General features: G+C 52.7%; 1 protein-coding gene across 4 annotated transcripts in view; it reads right to left on the reverse strand.

The window, feature by feature from the left end:
- Nucleotides 1-21718, reverse strand: part of SH3BP5 (SH3 domain binding protein 5) — a 72697-nt gene that overhangs the window by 15081 nt on the left and 35898 nt on the right. For 2 of the 4 annotated variants that reach the window (XM_036900978.2, XM_036900980.2), the window contains exons 3-4: nt 21484-21612; nt 1095-1259 (exon numbers count right to left, since the gene is read on the reverse strand). In XM_036900978.2, coding sequence (XP_036756873.2) covers nt 1095-1259; nt 21484-21612 — 294 coding nt within the window. The remainder of the gene's footprint in view (nt 1-1094; nt 1260-21483; nt 21613-21718) is intronic. The other 2 variants (XM_036900982.2, XM_057491527.1) reach the window with 1 other exon arrangement.

Here is a 21718-nt window from a genome sequence, read left to right on the forward strand (position 1 = left end):
CTAGAAGTTGCATACCTCACAACCCCAAGAAGGACCATTTCCAAAGATGGTGGTATGAATAGTGCAGCCAGAGCTATGCGATAGGTCCTTGGGGACACCTCTCCCTGACCAGCCAGGCACCATCCACCAGGGTCCTTCCTGACCAAGAAACTTTCCAGCGTCTACCTGGCGTTTCACCAGCTTACCCGGAACAGCTGCCCAGGCACCCCGCTGGCCCCCTCGGCACTGTGTCCGCTAGGGGGCAGGAGGCCCGAGGCTACACACAGGCTCCAGGGAGGCGGTCCAGAGCAGGTGAGGTCATTTATGTTAGGCTCTCTATTTAAGGAAGCACAAGGCTGTCTTTAATTATCAGATCCCCCAGGACATGAGCCACTGTGGCAGATGACATTGAAAAGGGACAGGCTACTGGCATGAACTTCTGACTTTTCTATTCCAGCCCCACAGGCAACCTCTCAAGGAGTCTAGACCAGGGATGCAGATCCCCAACCCTTCCATGGCCTCCATCCGCGGCCTTAGTTGGAGCTGTTGAAGCCACGTGTCCTCTCACCTATCTACCTTGCAGAAAGCCGGTGGGGGATACAGGGTGGGGGCATGGTGGTATCTAGAACCTTCTGTATGACGCCTATGAAACCCAGCAGAGTTAGGTAGGGGTAATGAGTCCAGCTGGTCCAAGAAGCTGCCTCATCACTTCTGATTCTGAGCAATGTGGTCAGAGAGCAGGTCACTGGGGCTGCTGAAGAGCAGTAAAGGCATAACTGAGTTCAGCACACAGCCCACTTCCTGCCCAGATGCCTGCTCCCCCCAGCCCAGCCTGGCTGAGGGCCAGATGTGCGTGCCCTCCGGATGCTAGTCTCGTCCACCACACGGCAGTATGCCTGGGAGTCCACTTCCTCAGCTTGGGGAAACCCGTGCACACAGGGCTCACCAGAAGCAGGGGTCATCCAAATCAGGGGTCAAGGGGAAAGTGAGGGGTGCGCCCACACCCACCCACAGGTGCATAGCACCCCTGATGCAGATGCCCCCAACAATTGCAGACACAGATGTGGGCAGACAAGGCCAGCACGGCCCCCAGGCGCACAGGCTGTGGCTCATACCCTCTGGGTGGCATGGTTCAGCATCTCCTGCCAGGCTGAGTCAAACTGCCGCTTGTCATCCTCCAGCAGCCGCTGCTCGGCCAGGGAGATGGTTTCCTTGGCAGCACGGAGCACTTCTGTGGCCCTCTGGAAGTCCTGCGTGGCTTTCTGAGCTTCCAGCTGAGCCTGTGCAAGAAAGAACCATCATGAGGCCTCAGGAATCGCAGGGGCCCTGCTGGCCCACCACACCCTCCAGAAGGTGAGTGCCCAGCGGCCGGGACACGCACTGCCAACTCCCTCTCCGCTCTGGAACCCGGCCTGGTGCCTTTGGGTCCTTGTAAATGCTGGACAGGGGAATGGCCACCAGGTGAGCGAGTGGACAGTTTTCACAGCCTGGGACCCATACTGGGCTAATTCCACAAATCTGACAGAGGTGACTCAGTGGTTCTCATAGCAGAGACACCCAATAGCACCCTGAGGAGCTGACACTTGTAATACTACCAAAGAGGATAATGTTAGCAGAGCTGGGTTTGAGCTGTAAGATGCAACACAAGGCATTTAAAATATCTTCATGACTCAGAAACTAACAGCTTTCATGGTAACAGCTCTATGGACAGAATTTTAAAAGGCTGATGATGAATGGATTTGGTAAGTGACCTTCATTAGACACAGGCCTGGGGCCAGCAGTGACTAGGAAGCCCTTGGAAACGTGTGGGCATTCCCCAGTGTCATCAGCGGGGGTGCGGCAGCAAGGCCCCCCACTGTCGAGGCTGCCAGGAAACGGGAGTGGCTGCCCTCACAGCCATCTGCCTCGACCCCCTCCAGCCAGTAACTGGTCTCAGGAACAGAACATCTGGACATTTGTGTTGGTTGCAAGCAAGTTCACAGACCACCTGGTTCGTCCTTCAGTTTTCAGTGGCCCAGAGAAGCACAGCTACTTGCCAAATGTCACACAGCTGTTTAACTGCTGGCCAGAGCCAGGAACCCAGGCCCCTGACCCTCGTGCGGCTATTTCTGCCCTACCAGGCAGTGTCTGCCAACCTGGGGGTAAACTCTGGCAATGGCATAACCGCTGGATGGCTGGACTGTGTGCCTGTAACTGAATGGAACTGTAGCAAGGAGAGCCATTCAGGGGCTGATGGCAGAGGGAATTCAAACTGCTGGATTGCTGAAGTCGCCTGTGGCTCACGCGGGTGTCCCAGACACACCGCCAGGAGCTGTGGGCACGGTGAGGGGAAAGTCTTGCCACCTGGCTGCCCAAGGCCCTGCTCGAGCTGGGGTGGCTCCAGGCACAGAGAGAGCCTGAAGATGAGACTAACCTTGCACCTGACCCCTAGCAAACCCGTAAGAATGGAGACAGATGCTTGTAAGAAGAAATAATCATGGCAGTTACTGTTGGAGCATTTATTCCGAGTCACATAATGTATATAAGGTGTTCTGAGTACACTGCTTCATGTAAGTCTCAAAACACTATGCTACTAGTCAAGATGATGTTATGGCAGGTTTATGGAAAAAAACCAGTGTATATACTCAGTGTCCACTTATGTAATGAAGCAGATTTGATAAGGCCATAAAAAAAAAAAAAAACACTATGCTACAAGGTAAGTCTAATTATCATCCCTGCTTTCTAAGGAGACCAAGGCTTAGAAAGGTTAATACATTTCCTAAGGTCACAGTTACCAACGGTGGGGTTAATATTCAAACCCTATTCAAAATAGAAGCCTTTCTTCCAAATTTATTAAATACCACCTGCTAGGGCTACAAACTCCTGACAAAGAGGTCAAGCAGTTTGGTCTGTCTTCTTCGCCCTAATCAAGGCCACACTAGCCACTGCTAAACTAACCAGGCAGGGAAGGGAGGTCACAGGGAAAAAGACTTCGAACAAGGAGAGCACCGTGCATAGACATGGAGCGCCGCTGCTCTGAGAGCTGTGCTCACCGCGAGGAGGCTGGGCAGAGGGCGGGCTGGGGACGCCAGGCCTGCATGCTGAGCCTTACCGTCTCTGCCCCCCATGCTGTGGTACCTGCTCACAGGGGAGCTAAGGGATGAGAGACGCAGGGCAACGTGGCTCCTCCATCCACAAAAACCAGTCCCCCACGGGGGTCCAGGGCCCTGACTGCTTCCCCCACTGCCTTCCCAACATCCCCCGTACCAGAAACCCAGGGGACCCTCGGGGCTGATGTATGAGTGAGTGGGCTCAGTCTGCATGAACCAGTGCTTGATAGCAGCAATTATGGAGCAATAAGAGGCTTCCAGAAACCTGCGGACACTCGGCATGAAATGGCAGATGGGGGTGCCTCACTGTCCTCTCAAGAGGAAGGGAAAGCAGCAGCCTGGGTGAGGCAGCACCGGTCCGTCAGCGGGCCTGGGGCTGCAGGGCCCTGAGGACAGGGCACAGGGAGGCCTGGCTTCTCCTCCAGGTCAGGCTCTGGCTGGCAGGCCCCCACCCCGCAGGGCTCGGGACAAGGTCCCTGCCGCACCGGGCAGCCCCTGGCGGAAAGTCCGCATCCCTCCTTCTCCCAACTTGGTACAATTTTGTCCTTGCCTCCCGACTGAGTGTGTGTGCTGCTGGGAAGACCCAACTTCCAGATGGAGCTCATGAAGGAAAATCTCCGATTCCTCTCCAAGCACCTGAGGAAGATCAAATACTCTGAACGCACGAACAAACACACTGCTGGCCCCAGTGGTCAAGGGCGGTCCAGGATGGACACATTCTCATTCAGGCCCCTGGCTTTCTGCCTGTGTTCGGAGCAATCCTAGGGACCAGCAGTTGCCTTTCAAGTCTGCAAACGTCCTTATCTTTCCACATGTCTTTCAAGATTTTGCCTGAAGTTAACTGAAAAGCAGCCACAGATGGATACCAGTCATGCTGACGATGCTATTTGGCCCTGTGGATGTTTGCATACAAACATTTTAATCAGAATTGTCCCAGAATAAATACATTTTTATGTGAAAGCATTTTCTAGAGAACATTCCATCATGCCCATTTAGTTCTTTGATCATTTTTCATGTCCACTGTTCCTAATTTTTTTCATTTTTAGTTACTGAAAATCATTTCATTAGGATTTTTAAAATTTCAAATCAATGGATTTGATCCATTGAACAGTTTTATCCATATCAGCTGTTACTTATTATAGTTTGTGCCATAGAGTTTTTCATTATTTCTATCAAATGCACTTTTCCTGGATCAATTTTTTTACAGATCTAAATGTATGTTGAACATATGGGGCATCAATTTTTACTCAGTCCCAATGTTATCATGGACAGTTTGAGTCATTATCAGTTAATATTAAACTATGTAATATACAATATAGTAAATAATAGATACTTATAAATAAAATAAAGGCCCATGGTGTGTGTTTATGAAAAGCAGGAGACGGCCATGAGCAGTCTGGAGAGCTGTAATGTAGGAGGGCCTGCGGCTGTTTTAGAAGACAGGTCACAAAACTCTTTAATATTATCACAGTGTCAAAAGAGCCTCAAGGGATTAGAAAAATCAAAGTCAAATAGTTCTGCTCTGTCTTGAGGTTAAAGGTGAACTGTTTAAAAATTAAAATTAAAAAGCTATTATCTGCTTCAAAATAACACAGCTAGAACTAAAAAAGGAGGACGGGGGATGGGAGGGGAGGGTATGAATGAAATGAGGTCGGTCAGGGGTCAGTGACAGTGAGGCTGGGCCTCCGTTACCTTATTTCCTCTACTTTGTATGTATCTGAAATGTTCTATAATAAAAAGTAAAAAGGGAAAAAAACAATCATTTGCAATCAACTAGTTATGATTTTCTAAAACTACACTAACATGGAGCCACTAGCCACCTGTGGCTCTTTACATTTAATCACAATGAAATAAAAATTCAGTTTTACATTTCAAGAGCTCAATAGCCACATGTGGCCAGTGGCCCCCATACTGGACCGTGTAGATACTGAGCATTTCCAACGTCACAGAGTCCTGTGGGACAAGCTGCCTAGACAGTGTGCAGACTCTGGAACGGAGGCTGATAAACAGCATCTCCATTCCTGCCTTATCAGAAGTCATCGCACCTGAAGAGGCCCCTAAGAGGGGCACCCTGAAGGCACAGCGTGGGGAGGCTGTGTGTGTGGAGACGGCCTGACCACCCAGTCGGTTTGTGGCTGTGGCTTATTGCTGACAGGAGGACCCCCAGACTCCCTGGTCACTGGGGCCTCAGACTGACCGGGATGGGTCTAACTCGAGGGTTTCAGGGAAATTAGTCTAGTCTACACCTGCCTGTCCTCTGTGCTCGGCATCAGCCTGAACTACCCTCTGGATGCAGGCATGAGCATCAGGCCACAGCAATTCCCGGCCACTCTGCACCACTGGCTCCTCTGCCTTAGAAGGGCACCAGCTGTCACCTACGAATCTCCCCGACTCAGCCAAAGCTGCTGGCACGGGGTGAGCACAGGGTGAGACTTAGCCCAAACCAGCATGCTGAGGCTGGTGCTCCGCCCTCCTACCTACAATTACTGGCGGCTCACGTGGCCTGCCAGCCATACACGGCGGGGGTCTCCAGGAACAGCACATCCCCTGAGCCCCCAAATCAAATGCTCCTGTTACCACAGGGACACAGCAGATGCCCAGCCAGAGGGGTGGCACCCACTTTCCTCCTGGGCATCCTCGTGCTCTCCCACATGCTGGCTGGGCTCGAAGTACAAGCCACTGGCCACAGAACTGCAGATTGGCAGGAGCTGGGGGCCAGGCTGAGGCAGAGGCCTGAGCAGCAGTGCCCAGGGGCAAGGGCCATGTGTCCCAACAGCACCTGGCCCACTGCAGCAAATCATGTCATGGAGTCCCTGGGCTCAAGGAGATGGAAACAACGTAGTCCAGCCACTGCATTTTATAGATGAAAACTCGAGAAGCTTCCAAGTAAAATGGCCTGCTTGGAGGGGCAGTCACCCCCGCCCCCATGTCTCACACTGTTTAGCGAGGGCTCATGTGGAGAGCTCCTCTGCGGTACAGGACTTCCCCAAACTCAGTGCTGGACCTTCCTCTCTGCAAGTCCACTCAGATTGACTTCTGTCTCCACCTTGGCCCAGGACACACGAGGCATCAGTGCCTCCCAGTCTCAAGGCCAGAAGGACGCACATGCAGTCAGGAAAGCCATTCCAGCCTTCCCTGAGGAGCACTGCAGGCCCAGCCCGGACAGGCGGCCTGACTGGTGCCCACTCTGGGGGTTGGGGAGGGCTGCTGGTCCAGGGCAGGAGCCAGGACCCAGCAGCAGGAAGAACCGCGCGGGGTCATCACGCCTCCTGACAGCACTGTGCAGCCCAGGGGTCTCTGCTGGGCTCCCGTGAGAAGATGGGAGCTGAGAGCTGCATAAGGAACTGGGATCCTGGGGAATAGTATGTCCCTCCCCTCAGCTGCAGCGGTAGTCAAGGACTAGAAGGCATCCGACACCAACACAGACACCCTCACCCTTGGGGCAGAGCTCGGAGCCCCTGCGGCTCTCCTGCTCACCACAGGGGCAGCCAGGGGGCCCTTGCCACTGCGTCTGCCTCTAAGGCACAGCCCCCTCCACCTGAGACAAAGAGGAAAGCACCAGCACGTCCAGGGACCGCTCTCCAGAGATGGTCCCCTGCACCCTGCAGACTAACGGGCCCCTGTAGCTCTCCAATCCCTCCGACAAGCCCTGCCTAAGGCCTCCCCAGCCCACATTCAGTGCCAAGGAATGAATGTGCTCAAGGGAACCTCCGATGATGTTTCTGGCACCACTTCTTACCTGGACTGTTTTAAAAGATTTCTACCTGGTCTCCTAGATTTAGTTTCATATGGCCAATTTAAACTCTACATGGCACAAGTTTAGTCTCATAGGATTTCATTTAGGATACCTCATGATCCTTCTAAAGTGTATATATGATGACGTCACTCCCCAACCCCAATACATTTGGGCCACAGCCAAGCCAAGGTTCTTACTTCCCATTAACCCAGTGGGGCCCAACCACCCAGTATGCCTTCAACACTCCCTGATCCTGTACATGCCACTCCCTCTGCCAGCAGCATCCACCCTCCTCCCTCATCTCTACCCAGGGAACTCCTACTCATCCTGTAAAACCCATCTCAAATACCCCATTTTCTGTGAATTCTTTTCCTACTATAGCATGCTGGACTCATTTGTTAAACAATCATATCTTCTATCTTATGACATTCATAAGGCAAAAAAAAGTTCTTGCCATCCTTCAGTCTCTTCTTTGGAGTGAACACTCCTATTCTCCTCAGGGATATCCCCCCTTTTCTGAATTCCCATTGGTGAGTTTCCCAGCACTAATAGACAATTCATTCAGATGGACTCTCACTGCTCAACAGCACAGGAGCACTTGAGAATTTTTGCAGAACAAAAGCACAACAAAAGGCAGGAACTGTGGCTTATACTTTAGCACCCACAGAGATCAGCACAGAGATGAACACACGCTCACAACCAAAGCCACCCTGCTCCTGCATGCCATCGTGCCAAGGCAGGCCGTGGCAGTGCTCTGCGGACACCGGGACACTGATTAACAGGCTGCAGGGGACTGGTTTATGAGCCACCCAAAACAATGACTCCAATGCCTTCAAATTACATTCTCACCACTAGGAACTAATACTATGAGGCCGACTGGTGTCAGAGGCAGACATCACAGGGAAACCAAGTCTCTGGGTCCAGAGCAAAGGGGCAGCCAGAGAGCCCTGAGCCTCCAGCCGTCCCCACCACCTGCCCATTCAGCTGGATGTGCCCCATGTCAAGCTTTCACGAGCTAATCTTGGTCTCCACTCATCTCCATTTGGAGACTGCTTTATACCACAACTGAAATAAATGGGCTCAAAGTCATTACATTCCTCCTGCCTCTGAGACAAAAAGGGAAGAAATTCTGGGAGTATCTGTCCACAGCCCCGACAGGGCCAGGCTGGACTGCACACAGGAGCTTCTCACTGGGAGAGCCCCCTCCTGTTGGCCAGGACTACCCCCCCACCAGCTAGTGCCTTACCCAACCGCTTGGTGTCACCCCCAAGAGGCTGCCACTACCAGAGGCAGGGGACACACCCCCTCTGGAAAGAGGACTTCCATTACCACCAACTCACTCGGCAATGGGAAAGGATAGTTGGGAAAAGGGTTTCCTACTTTTAGCCAGGAGAAATCCACAAAGGGGCCCAAAGGGAGAGCACAGAGGAGAGGGACAGCAAGACAATGTACCTCCAGGGCCACAAATACGTGCAAATGACGAGCGACAGCCAGCTGGCCGCGGCCTGGAGCGGAGCCCCTGTGACCTCTGCCGCGTGGCCCAGGGAGCCTTATGAGAGCAGGAACTGTGCTACTGAATTTTTTAATTCCCAAATCCTAGCGTAGTGGTTGATACGCTGTAGATGCTTAAGAAATATTTAATTAAGATACCAAGCTAGGGTACAAATGGTAAGCAGCAAACTCCCTTGCATCAGCCACCGTAACACACCTTGGGATTTCTTTCCTCTGTGGCACACACCCTCAGATTAATGTCTCCCTGGGTGCACTTACCCTTGGAAATGCCCATTTACATGATGTGAAAACTCACCTGAATAATGGCCTAATTGCACACACTAAATTGTGGGGTGTACCATTTTCTCAAGATCTGAATAATTCCACCCCACCTCTCCTCCTCCAAACTGAATGATACATAACCCAGTAGGTCTTCAGGAAATTCGGTCCTGGGTGAAATGTTACCCTCTCTGAATTCACAGGACCAAGTTTCTATACTTATTTCAATAGTTTGCCACTTTATAAGAGAATGTATGTAGAAAAGCACTTCAAAAACTGCCACCAGAGGAACATACTGACATGCCTTAAATTACTGTACCATTCACCTCCCCTTCTCAACAAGACTACAAACTCCAGAGGGCAGTGACCACATTATGGGAGTCCCTGCCAGCAGGACAGTGACGAATCTATGCTGACAAAGGTCCTCTGCCAAGCCCCACACCAGTCAGGGCCCCTGGCTGCCACTCCCGACTCCCTGGCGTTCAGACCTTGCCGGCTTAGTTGGCACTATGTGCTGCCCGGCCCACGTAGGCACAGCCGAAAGAGCACCGACTCACTGAAATGTCAACCCCCTCCTCCAACCCATTTTCTGGCTATGGGTCCACACGATGAGGCTTAATTTTTATTACCCAGCAGATCTCCACAGGAACACGAGGTCAGGGGGACACAGATGAAAATGAGGGCTTAATGTAAGTAAGAGTCAGCACAACATGCCTTACTGCTTAGCAGGGTCTGCGTAAGAGCCAAGGGATCTGTTGCAATCCAAGGGCGAAGATATGAGTGTGGCTGTGGGAAAGGGCAATGGGCACAGGGCACACACATCCCAGGCCCATCTGGCCTCAGGAAACAGCACCACTTCACGCGGGACCTCAGAAATAGATCTCTGAAATGACAGAAATGGCCTTGTGACAGGGCTGGAGCCAGGGCAGCAGCTGGGCCCCAGCTCAGGGAGGTGCGCTCAGACCCACTGGCATGGCAGAGGCTCGCCGAGAGAGCCTGAGCTTCTGGCACACCCCCACCTTTCCACTGGGCACTGCCAGGCAAAGCAGGTCTGAGGACTCGGGGGCCTGTCCCGCTCTGAGGGGTTAGGAAAAAACTGCAGCCAATGGAACTAAGAAAGAAAAAGGGTAGGACACCCAGGGGGAGAAGGCCAAGGTCCCAGGGCTGGAAGATTTTGCCATAAGCCTCCACAGCTGACCTACTCCCTGCTTGCTCCTGCCGGCACGTGTTTCCCTTAGCTTCTCTCGGCCCCATGGTCTGCAATGGTGAAGGCAACGCTCTGCCCTCAAGGAGCTCAGATTCCAGAGTTGGGTCCACGGCCCCTGTCTCAGAGATAGGGGCACTGGCCTGGGACTCGGGCTGCTGGGTCAAGTCCCAGCTGGCCACTCATTAGCTAGGAGACCCTGAATACTTCTGTTCTCTGAGCTTCAGTGTCCCCATCTGCAAAATGCAGGTAACAACAGCCGCTCCCTCCGGGAGTTGCCTGGAGGACCAGTGAGTGAGCCCGCATACCGCCGCTTCCGTAAGCGGCGCGGAGGTGTCAACTATTCCATAAGTAAGCATGGATGGCCTTTCAGGAGAGCATATGACCTCAACTCTGTTCATAATTCATGCACACATGTGTGTTTTCATAGCACACACCTGTCATCAAATTCTCAAAGCAGCAAAGCTGAAGGAAAGCTTAGTGAGGGAGGGGTTGCAGGGAGGGGCTGTAAAAGGTCCACTGACCTGCACCCTTTGTTTAATCAGGCAGAGGGTAAAGGCTAAGTGGTGCTGTCCAACAGACTATTTGCAACAACGGAAATGTTCTCTATCTAATAACAGCCATCAGCCTTGTGTGGCCAATGAGCGTTTGAAATGTGGGTGGCTAGTGAGACAGAAAAACAGAACTTTTAATTCTACTTAAGTTTATTAATTTAAATGTACATAGCCATATGTGGCTAACGGCTAACCATTCTGAACATCACAGAGTCAGTCCATCTGGGGAGGAACACATCACGGGCAGAGAACAGAATATGCCATGATGTACACACACGTTGTGCATGAACAACACGATGGCCGCAGTGAGGAGTGGCGGGGACGGGGAAGCACTGTGGGGCACAGGACAGAAGAGTGCAGGTGCCTGTGGATGGGTCAGACTGGAAGGCTTTGCACGCTGCCCGCAGACCTGGGTTGTCACTACAGACCACAGCAGGGCTGTATCAGGTTCTCTGGAGACACAGAGCCAACATCATGTGCCCATAGAGAGAGATGAGGGATAAGGAGCCGCTCACATGGCTAGGGAAGCTGGCATGTCCGAACCGCAGGGCGGGCCTGCAGGCCAGACACCAGGAGGAAACCAAGGCCACACGTGGGGTCTGACAGCTTCTGCTGTAAAATCCCCTCCTGCTCAGGGAGGCCCTTCACCTGGTTGGAGGAGGCCCACCCATATTACCAAAGTCAATTGCTTTACTCAAATCCCATCATTTAAATGTAAATCTTGTAATAAACACCCTCACAGAAACCCAGTCACTGTAACCCAGCCGAGCTGACACAAAATTAACCATCACATGCACTGGAGTTTTTGAGCAGGACTTTTGGAGTACTGACCTTGGCAAGAGTCAGCTGGGAGGCAGAGGGCAGGGAAGGGCACGAGGCGGCAGGGATACCAACCGACCGCTATTTCAGGAGTCCAGGCCAGATTCGAGGGCTTCCACCCAAGAGGTGGCAATGGGAAATGAGTCATTTAATTAGCATTTGTTAAAAGAAACTGTGAATGGATTGTGTGACTTGCGCACGCGCGCGCGCACACACACACACACACACACACACACTCACTCACTCTCTCTCTCTCTCTCTCATACCTTTTCCTCACTCACAGGTCTCCAACACGATATAAAGGACAGGAAGTTTTCCTCATCATAAAGGGAGGAAGCAATGCAGCTGGCAGAGAGAGGGTTTACTCAATTCCCTACTCCAAGGGGTCCCATGCCCAGTTCTAACCCCTTCCCACCAGAACCTTTCTAGAGGACAGGTAAGCCACAGCACAGTCGGTTACCTGCCTGCCAGTATCAATCCTCCCCTCCATCCTTAGAAATAACTCTGCTGCCACACCAAGCCCCCTGGGAGCTCCCCATGACTGTGTGACTAGGGTCTGGCAAAAACAGAAGCAGTGTGCTGAGACTTCCAAGTTCACTCTTTAAAATAAAAGGGGCATATGTCCCTTCCCCCCATATTTTCCTCCTTCTGTCTTGAAACACAGATGTGATGGCTGGAGCTCCTGGAACTATCATGGACCTTGAGGTTCCTTTGAGGATGGATGGGACCCACATCCTAGCACTGAACAATAAACAGGACACTGGGCCTCAGATAACGATGGAGTCACAACACCAAATTAGCCTGCTTAAATCAGGTCTTCTTTTAGGTGAGACAAGTTATCCCTGTGTGTTTTAGCAACTGTTTTTGAATCTTCTGTTACTTGCAACCAAATGCAATTCCTGGTGGGCCCAAGATGTAGGCCATTACTTCATGCACAGGGCATTGCAAACCTCAGAATTTCAGGCTACAGAACTTCATCTGCACATTTTCTAACAGCCTTGGGTACTGGGATAGGGCCAGACGGAAGAGAAACGCGCATCAACTGACACAGTGTCTTACAGCCCGTGGTTTCCTCTCACAGCTGCTCGTCCCAGGAGCCCAGTACAGGCCTTCAGCCACTCTGGGTGAGGGTCTGGGTCCCTGCGAACGGACCTCCCAGTCTGCTCGGCATGAAGAGAAACTGCTCTCAGCTGGCCTGAGCCCAAGATGGAGACTTACATTCAAAGAATGAGAGAGCCTCAGAAGATGGATATACCAGTTTTTAGAAACGAAAGGCCTACGGCCTTCTCCGCGGTCCAGTGCTTTGCAGCTGGGAAATGCACCTGACTGATGAATAACTAGTATCTTTATTTTACTTCTATTTACACCACTTCTTCAAAGTGAAACACACAGTGAGGCTTCCTAAACACAAGTGACCACTGCCTTACCTGGAGCAGAGGCACTCCTTCCTCTGTGAGAATGAATGCCTCTGAGGCCCTCCCTGGCATCTAAGTTTTAAATGAAAACATGAATATGCAAATGGTAAATGATTCAGCTGACCAATAAAGGCATTCAAGAACGGGGATGGGGAGGAAGCTGGAAGGAGGCATGCCAGGCCACGGGGGACAGAAACGGAAGAGCAGGTCAGGAGCCCCCACCCTGAAAGAGCCTTCAGAAGAGACCCAGTCAGCACGGCTCCCAAGACGCCCCAAAAGAGTCTGTCTGGAGCCGACCAGCTCTCAGCAGTCACGCCAGGAAGGGTTAGTGGAGAGAGGAAAGGTCAGACTCCATGCTCATCTTAGAAACCCCATTCTACCCTAAAACACCAGCTTAGCAGCAGCTATGACAGTAGTGTGAGCACACTGAGTTCTCTTCACGTGGGCTGGACACTCCCACGTGCGCATTCACACATCCTGCCCAAGGCCGCAGGCTGAGGAACAGCAAAGGCAGACCAGCACCTGCCTGAACTCCGCACGCGATGACCCCGGGAACCCTGGGCAGCAGCGGCTGACTCCAGCACTACCTTTTTCATCTGGTGGACACCCAACCACAGCTTCCCTCTTCTGCTGGGCTGCAAGACTGAGCAAATAAAATTACAGGACTCCCAGTTAAATTTGAATTTCAGGCAAACAAAGAATAATTTTTACTTAAGCACATCCCAAGTAATGCATGGGAGAGTCATACTAAAAAAAAATGACCTGAAACTCAGATTGAACTGGCATCCCGTGTTCTGCCTGCATCCCTGCCCCTGGCTCACACTCCGCGGGGACATCCCAGCACACGGAGGTGGACGTCCACCCACACCTGAACTTCTCAGCTCTCCCGTCTCGGCGATGGGTGTGGGTCCCTAGCCCACGTCCAGAGCTCCTGTTGTGTGGTAAACCCTGAACTCGGGATCAGCAGTCTCCCACCAGGCTGAAGATGGTCCTGAGCAATGGGAGTATTTTTAAAGCAGGACTACTTGAACACCCAGTGAGAACGTAAATCTCTAAGTCTCATCAGCCACCTGCTTCTCAGCATGAATACACCCACCGCATCCTGCAGGGCAGATTCTCGTGGAACAGAGGGGCAGAACACGATGTCCCACTGGGAGAGGCCGGGCAGGGTGGAGAGGAGAGGGGCAGGAGGGCGGGCCGGCAGCGTGTCCCACAGGGACAGCAGGGGACAGAAAGGGGAGCCCAAACTGCGCCCAAGAAGCAGAGGCGTCACCACTTGCCCGGGGACCAAACCCTGTTGCCTGGCAACATAAAAAAAGCCTATTCATGTTGACAAAACTGGTGGCAAAAGTATATCCCTTACTCTGATATTCTTCAGCTTAGAAACCAGTCATCCTGGGGCTCCTTGCAGAGAACGTGGCAGGTGCACACAGGGAAGGAAGGGACAGTCACTGTCAATACAACTACTTTACTGAAGATGGAAGGAAGGAAGGAAAATCAAAGAGAAACATCCAAGGAGCCTCTTGTTTTCGGGCACAGTACAGAAGTTCACCTCCCCTCTAACCACTAACCTGCAGCGACAAACCACATGTGTTATCTTCAGGAAGCACGTCACCCGCACCTACCAGGACCCAGCCCTGCCTCAGGGGAAAGCAAAGGAGACAAGGAAAAGGGAACAGTACTGACCAAGCTCCCAGCTGACAAGGTGGCGGGAAGCACCATGAGCATGCCACGCCTGGTCAAGATGCTGCCTGGAACCTGCCCCCCATTCCCGGCTTCCTGACACCTGCCAGGCAGGGGAGGGTCAAATGCAAGCGGCTACTGCACCCAGCTGAAGGGAAAAGCTCAGGGCCATACCACTCCCTGCCCACCCAGCAGGGGACTCTGCAGGCAGAGCCAGCCAAGCGGGTGGAAGCCCCAAAGACGTCCTCTGCTCTGTCAGGAACACTTGCCCGGTCATCTCCCCGCTGACCCCACCTCGATTCAAGAGTCTAGGCTTCCAAATCGCAGCTGCTGCCCCCGCAGAATGCCCAAGCAAGGCAGGACATGGTTCTGCAGGCGAGGGAAGGCTACAAGTCCACTCCGCTTCCTGCTGTAAATCACCCGGACCTCAGCGGTGGGACAGGGGCCCCATCACCCACATGCCTGCCCTTCCCATGGGCGGCGGCTGACGCAGTTCCCAGAACTGGCCTCTGGACCCCCAGCGGGACGCGGTCAGGGCTGTGGGGACGGACGTCACTGAGCCGACCTTCTCAGCCCAGGCTCCAGAAGGCAGGAGGGCAGGGAGGCGTGACAAAGTCCCAAGAGAAGGGGGCCGGAGCGCCCAAGGGGAAGAAACTCCAGGGGGCCGGCACTACTTGGAACAGGGGCCTCACAGTCACCCCAGGGCTGCCATCTCTCTCCCACCTGTTCCCCTAAGATGTATCAGACTCTCCAACAGTCACCAAATGCCTCCCAAGGGCCAAGCCCCAGGCAGCTGGAAGCAGGTGGAAGGGGAAATCTTCCCTCTCCTGCTCATGAGGGCTGCAAGCCAGGCCGTGACCTCACCACCTCCCTCCCTGGGAGGACCGTGACAGTGCCCCCTCGCAAAGCCTCGCTGTACACAAGGGCCCTACCAGGACAGGCCCAGAGCCCAGCGGGCCCTCAGAGTATGAGGACTGTGGGGACCCTCGAGTCTGCTGCTTCCTCTGACTCCCCTCCCCCAGAGAGCGCCTCTCTCACACATGCGAAGCACTCAGGGAAGTGTCTGGAGTAAAGGGTGTTAAACTCGGCCCCTCGTCTCCCCCTGCCAACTCTGACTCAGTTCTCCCCATGTTCCCTCCTCAGGGAACTGTCGCCTCCACATGCTGACTCCCAGCTCCCCACCTTCAGACTGCTATGCTGCCGTGCCCGCGGCCTTCCCGGACAGGCACCCCGTCACAGCCTGACACTCAGGAGAGGAACCTCGCCACCTTCTCCCCAGGCCGGACCCCCACTCTTTCCACTCCCTATTGGCCATTCAGGTCAGACCCTGGAGTTCCCTGCAACTCACTTCTGACATAGTTAACCCCTAGTCCGTCAAAGTCTCCCTTTGTATTCTCTCAGCACCAGAAAGGTTTTTGTAAAGACCCCAACTGTGGTCTTCAGGGCCCAAGACTAGTTTCCTCATCTGTAATATGGGGACAAAAGGAGAGGACAGGCCACACTGCGGCAGAGCAGCACACACAGGGCCGGCTCAGTGACGTCCCGAAGGCTGGTGCTGCTCTCAGTGTAGGGACATAGGCCTTGGTGTTAATGCCTGAACCACTTTGCAAATGGCAGCCCCACACACGAGCCCGCTGGGGCAGCTTGTTAGCTTGGCAGCCTGTCACCCCTGCTAGGGGCCAGGCTGAGGCTGCCAGGCCTCCATCGGCTCCTGAGCCCTATAAGTACCCCAGTTACATGCTGGCTTCCTGAGGTCTCGTCTCTTTGTCCTTTCCATCCAGACTCTCTTGTGCTTTGGAGCTTGAGTGTGCCCTTCCCCCGGGCTTTACACACACAGACAGGATGTCCTCGCACCACTGGCTTCTTTCTCACACCACCCACCCTGTACTGTGTTCGGCCCTCTAAAAAATGAGCGCCCCAGGGCTCTCTGCTTGCTGGGCAGAGGCGACCCTCATCCCTCAAGTTCTACATTTACGAACTTGTCTACTCACTACCATTTACTTGTAACCCCCCAAATCAATATTTACAGCACTTCAGGGTTTCCAAGGACCCACACACAGAGCAGGAACAGATTTTGAGTCGCTCAACGTGTACCCTCCCAGCTGAGGTATGTTTCAGCTCCCATACTGTTTACAACTGTCCACCTCAGTCTGTTTAGTGCCACGTTCTTCACAGTTTTGTGCTTCCTGGTGATCCAGCTGTTAAACTGACCCTCAAGACAAGAGTGCTGTCTGTTCTTAAGAGCAGAAGGTTGGGATGTAACTTCCGGAGAAAATACAGGTTAGACAAGCTTTGTTCAGGCTGAGTCACGGTGCCATTGGCTGTGAGCTCAATGTTATTGAATCAACAGTTTGGTTCACCCAGAAAAAGGAAGAGGAACTGTGCAGATCCATACAAAAGGCCACTCCAGTAAGGGCTCAAGTTAGGTCCACAGTGCATGACAAAGCTATAGGAAAGGGGCTACATGCGTGGGTTCCATTCAGCATCAATGCCTGAATGGTCATGACAATTAAAAAAGCATAGTGGGGACGAGGATGCGGAGAAAGGGGAACCCTCCTACACTGCTGGTGGGAATGTAAACTAGTTCATCCATTGTGGAAAGCAGTGTGGAGGTTCCTCAAAAAACTAAAAATAGAAATACCATTTGACCGAGGAATTCCAATTCTAGGAATTTACCCAAAGGAAACATGATCTTAGATTCAAAGAGACATATGCACCCCTATGTTTATCGCAAGACTATTTACAATAGCCAAGATATGGAAGCAACGTTAAGTGTCCATCGGCAGATGAATGGATAAGGAAGATGTGGTACATATACACAATGGAATATTATTCAGCCATAAGAAGGAAACAAACCCTACCATTTGCAATACCAGGGATGGAGCTAGAGGGCATTATGCTTAGTGAAATAAGCCAGGTGGAGAAAGACAAATGCCAAATGATTTCCCTCATTTGTGCAGTGTAACAACGAAGCAAAACTGAAGGAACAAAACAGCAGCAGACTCACAGACTCCAAGAAGGGACTAGCGGTTACCACAGAGGAGGGGTGAGGTAGGGTGGGTGAGGAGGCGGCCATGGGGAAGGCAGTGCAGCACAGAGAAGACAAGTGGTGACTCTGTGGCATCTTACTACACTGATGGGCAGTGACTGCAGTGGGGTATGGGGGAGGGGGATTGACAATATGGGTGAATATAGTAACCACTATGTTTTTCATGTGAAACCTTCATAAGAGTGTATATCAGTGATACCTTAACAAAAATAGAAAAGGAAAAAGGAAAAAGTTCTAACACTAGCTACACCACAGTTGAACCTTGACACATTATGCAAAGTGAAATAAATCTGTCACAAATACTGCGTGATTCCACTTCCATGGGGTACAGAGTGGTCAAGTTCAGAGAAACAGAAAGAGGAAGGCTGTCGAGGGGTGTGTGCAGGGATGGGAGTCACTGTTTAATACACACAGAGCTGCAGTTTGGGAAAATGAAAGAGTTCTAAAGAGGAACTGGAGTGGGTTTGCACAACCATATGAATGTATTTAACACTACTGAAATCATACATTTTCAAAACGGTTAAAATGGGTCCTTGTGTAGCTTATCATAATTTTTTAAAAAGAAAAAAAATAAGCATTGGGATTTGCAGTGATAAAATGACAGGCCCAGGACCACTGTCAGACCAGTCAGAACCCAGACAGCAAAGCAGACAAGAAACAGGCCGCCGTTCTTGAGTCACGCAGCTTCACCCCCTTGTCAGAACATCCCCCGCACTGAGGGCCAGATGGGCTACCGACATGTCAAAGCAGCCTTAAAAGCAAGCCCTGGCTTTAAGGGCGAAAACCCTCAAATAAATCAAAGACAGCTCTCAGCCTCCACCCCTGCCCAAGGGGTAAAAAAATAGCTCTCTTCTACCTCCTATTGGCAGAATTTGGACTGGGTTTTTGAGATCACAGGGCTGGATCTGACTCATAGGTAGGAAACGGAATGGAAATCAGGAACAATCAAGTTACTGCAAATTTTTGATGAGCAGATATGATTTCTTTACCAGCACAACAACTGTAGATCTCTGTAAACTGCCTAAGGAAAACCAAGCTGTACAAGATGTCTGTTGTCCAGTTGGGACTCTACGGACGGAGAACGGAAGCGGGACGGACGCGGGCATTCCAAACACTATACACACCACTACAGGGTGAGCTCTTAAACAAACAATGAACATGAATAGGAGAGATATATCAAGTATCAACAAAAGGTATGGGGTTTTTTTTCTTCCCTAAATTTTCTACAATAAAAAAATTTTTTTAACAAAGCTGAGACCAAAGCTCATGCAGGATTCTGTTGTCAAACACACTGTTCTCGCTTGAGTCCTAAGAATGACCTTGTGACAGGGCCAGAGCTGGTCCATGACCATCACTGTTTCATGGATAAGGATGCCGGGGACTAGGGAACACAGTGCCCATGGGCATACAAACATGCAGGAGATGCTCTGAAGGCATCTCTCAGAGACCACTCCTGCTATATCCAGTCAGAGGGCTTGAAAATACAGAAAGGAAGTGGGAGGGGATAAGACCAGAGAGGAAGACAGGAAGCCGTACTTGGCAAGAGCTGGAGGGGGGCCTGCAGGTCAGAGGGCACCGGTGCACAAACACGCAGCCACACAGAGACAGAACGTGGCACCGGTGCCAGCCTTAGCCTTCGGGCATCCTTCCAGTACCCTGGCTAGGGACCAACACAGTCCCTTGGGGTTGAAGGTAGGGGTCGCTTTGAGCCTTCTCCGCCCTTCTTCCTGCCCCCACCCCTGCAAGAAGTCAGGAGCATAAGGAGATGCCTTGCAGGTGGAACACCAGGCAGCCTTCAACATTCATCTTGGGCTCTGCCAGCTGACAGCGAGTCAGTCACCGGAGTCTGGGCACTATCTGATCAGACCTGAGGACTCAGTAGCTTGCCCAGGGGCTCAGTCACTGTCAGGGTCATTCTCATGGCCCAGAGAAGGGAGGCGAGCAAGGAGTCACTGCTGCCCAGCAGTGTGGCTCTCCTCACCCCGTTTCCTCCCACCTTTTCTCTCATCAAAGACGACTGGGGTACAGAAAAGACGTGAGGCTGTGGAATCTGTTCCAGATGTCACAGCCAACTGGGGACCCACCCACCAAACGAGATTTGGGTGAAGCCAACCCAGACAAGGCGGGATTTGCCTGTTGCACTCCAATCCCCTTCTTACACGGCCAGGCTGCCGGGAAAAGGCAATGGCGACAAGAAGCCCAAAATGCCAAAAGGAGGGCCTGGGGGCTGCTGGGCCACCGGTGGCCTGTCACCCTCCTCATCCGTGTTCCTTCGTTGATTTATTCATGTGCTCAGTATCTGAACATCTTCCATATGCCAGCCCTGCAGACATGGCAGTGAAGCAAACAGATGCCAATTCCCTGTGCTTGCAGAGTTCGCTACTGTAAACAAGCAACCAAGAGCAAGTCGGATGATGAGGAATGCTGTGGAGAAAAAGGAGATCACAGGACAAGGGATGGGGTAGCAGAGGTAGTGGGCAGCCCAGGAAGGCCCTGCTGTACGGTGACGTTGGAGCAGAAACCCGCAGCAGATGGCGGAGCATACTGTGCAAATTCTGGGGCTGACGACAAACAGAAGGGCCAATGAGGCCAGACTTGAGAAGGAGCATGTCTGACATTCGCACAAAGGAGGCCGCCGCACATCAGCGGGGCCCGGAGGCCCAACTCCACAGGCCCCAAAACGAAGGTCAGCTCTGTCTGGGACCCAGGGGGAAACCCAGGGAGGCTTTAACAGACCACTCTCAGAGCACCCGGAGACATGGGCACAGGGGTGCTTTCAGGAGGTGTCTGCAGGCTCAGAAGAATCAGAGAATTATCCATTCAAGGGCTGAAGACTTTCAGAAAAGGAGATTTCGTGACCTCAGTATTGACACAATGGTTTCATTAAGTTATAAGAAATTTCTCTTCAAACCTAACCTGAACTCTTCATGCTGCAATTTCAGGTCAAGAATTCTACCCTGGGCCACAGTGGGGGTCACACCCCAGGCCTAGGGTGCCCTGAAGATGGGGGGACACAGCACTTTGGAGGGAGGTTGCCTCTGGGCTGGGGAACTCCTGGAGACTAAGTATCGTTGGGGGAGGGCTTCACCTCGTTGGAAATCTAGAGGCCCAGGTGGGCCCAGAGGAAGGTGGAGAGGCCGGTGGCCACTCAGCCCCAGTGCAGACCAGCGGGTAACTGGCTCCATGACGTTGTACAGTTGAGCTCAGCAGGCCAGGAGAGGAGGAAGGGTTCCAGGCAGCCACCGTGTCGAGAAATAGAGCCACCTGTCTAGCAGTTTCCAACCAGAAAGCAGCTTCGACGGCTCAGAGTGCAAAGTACGTAGCTAGGATCTCAGCTGAACTGCCAAAAGCAGTGAGGGGCTCCCCTGATGAGAATCTGAGAGGTGCGTGGAGGCAGGGCAGACAGGAAGAATGCTCAAGCCCTGGCCCCTCACCCTCCATGGGTCTGGTCTTAATGTGTTCCCCAATTTCTGGGTCTTAATTTCCCAAGAGTTCGCTCTCCCGTCATCTCCCCTACCATGCCCAACACACAGCCAATGGTGGGCAGAGGCATGTGAAAGGCCCCAGGAAGGGCTGGGACTCCCCTCCTCCCTGTGCAGGGGGCTGGGCCAGAGCAGGGATGGGACACAAGCAGGGACGGTCCAAGGAAGACACACTCTGAAACACAGCCCGCCAGCAGCCTGCCAGGCTCCCTCTGCCGCCCCTCTTCTGCTCCTCCTCCCTCAGTTGCCTATTTGGGATCTCAGGATGAAGAACCAACATTTCAAGAGAAGCAAATGGTGAACCACTCCCCATTCAGGAGGGAGGCGTGAGGGAGGGCGTATGGCCCCTGATCCTGACAGGCAGCCACTGCGGGAGGGCGGGGAGCAGGCCGCGCTCCGGGCATATCCTCTCCTCCGCACTGGCCGGCCCGGCTGCCTGCCAGGTGAACGTGGGCCCCCCTCCAGGAGCGAGGCGGTACCAGCACCCACTCACTGGGCCTCCAAACGCCAGCACCCATGCTATTAATAGCACCAAGAGCTGGAGTCAAGGCAGACTGTGGGGAAAATAGGCTGACTTCAGAGGCAGCTGCTCACAAAGCCCTGGCTGTTCCGCACCGGTCAGGACTTGTGCTTCTAGTCTCCAGTGGGAGACACAGAAGATGGCGTGCACCCAAACACAGGCACTGCTGTGGGGCCACCTTACCTGCCTTGCCACCCGCCGCGCCTCCCAGTAGGGCTTTGAGTCCTCCACAGCTTTGCCAATTTTCTTCACCAGCTCATCCAGCTTCACCGTTGCTTCCACCAGAACTGAGCGGAACTTCTGGCGCACATCCTGCAGCGGGAAATGGAGGACAGCACAGGCTTAGCAAGGGAGTGCCAGTATGCTTTTCCTCACCAGAAACACCAGGGAGGCCCGCACACCTGCAAACCCCTCAACT

Source organism: Manis pentadactyla, chromosome 14, assembly GCF_030020395.1.
Source record: "Manis pentadactyla isolate mManPen7 chromosome 14, mManPen7.hap1, whole genome shotgun sequence".
In the NCBI taxonomy this organism is placed as follows: Eukaryota; Metazoa; Chordata; class Mammalia; order Pholidota; family Manidae; genus Manis; species Manis pentadactyla.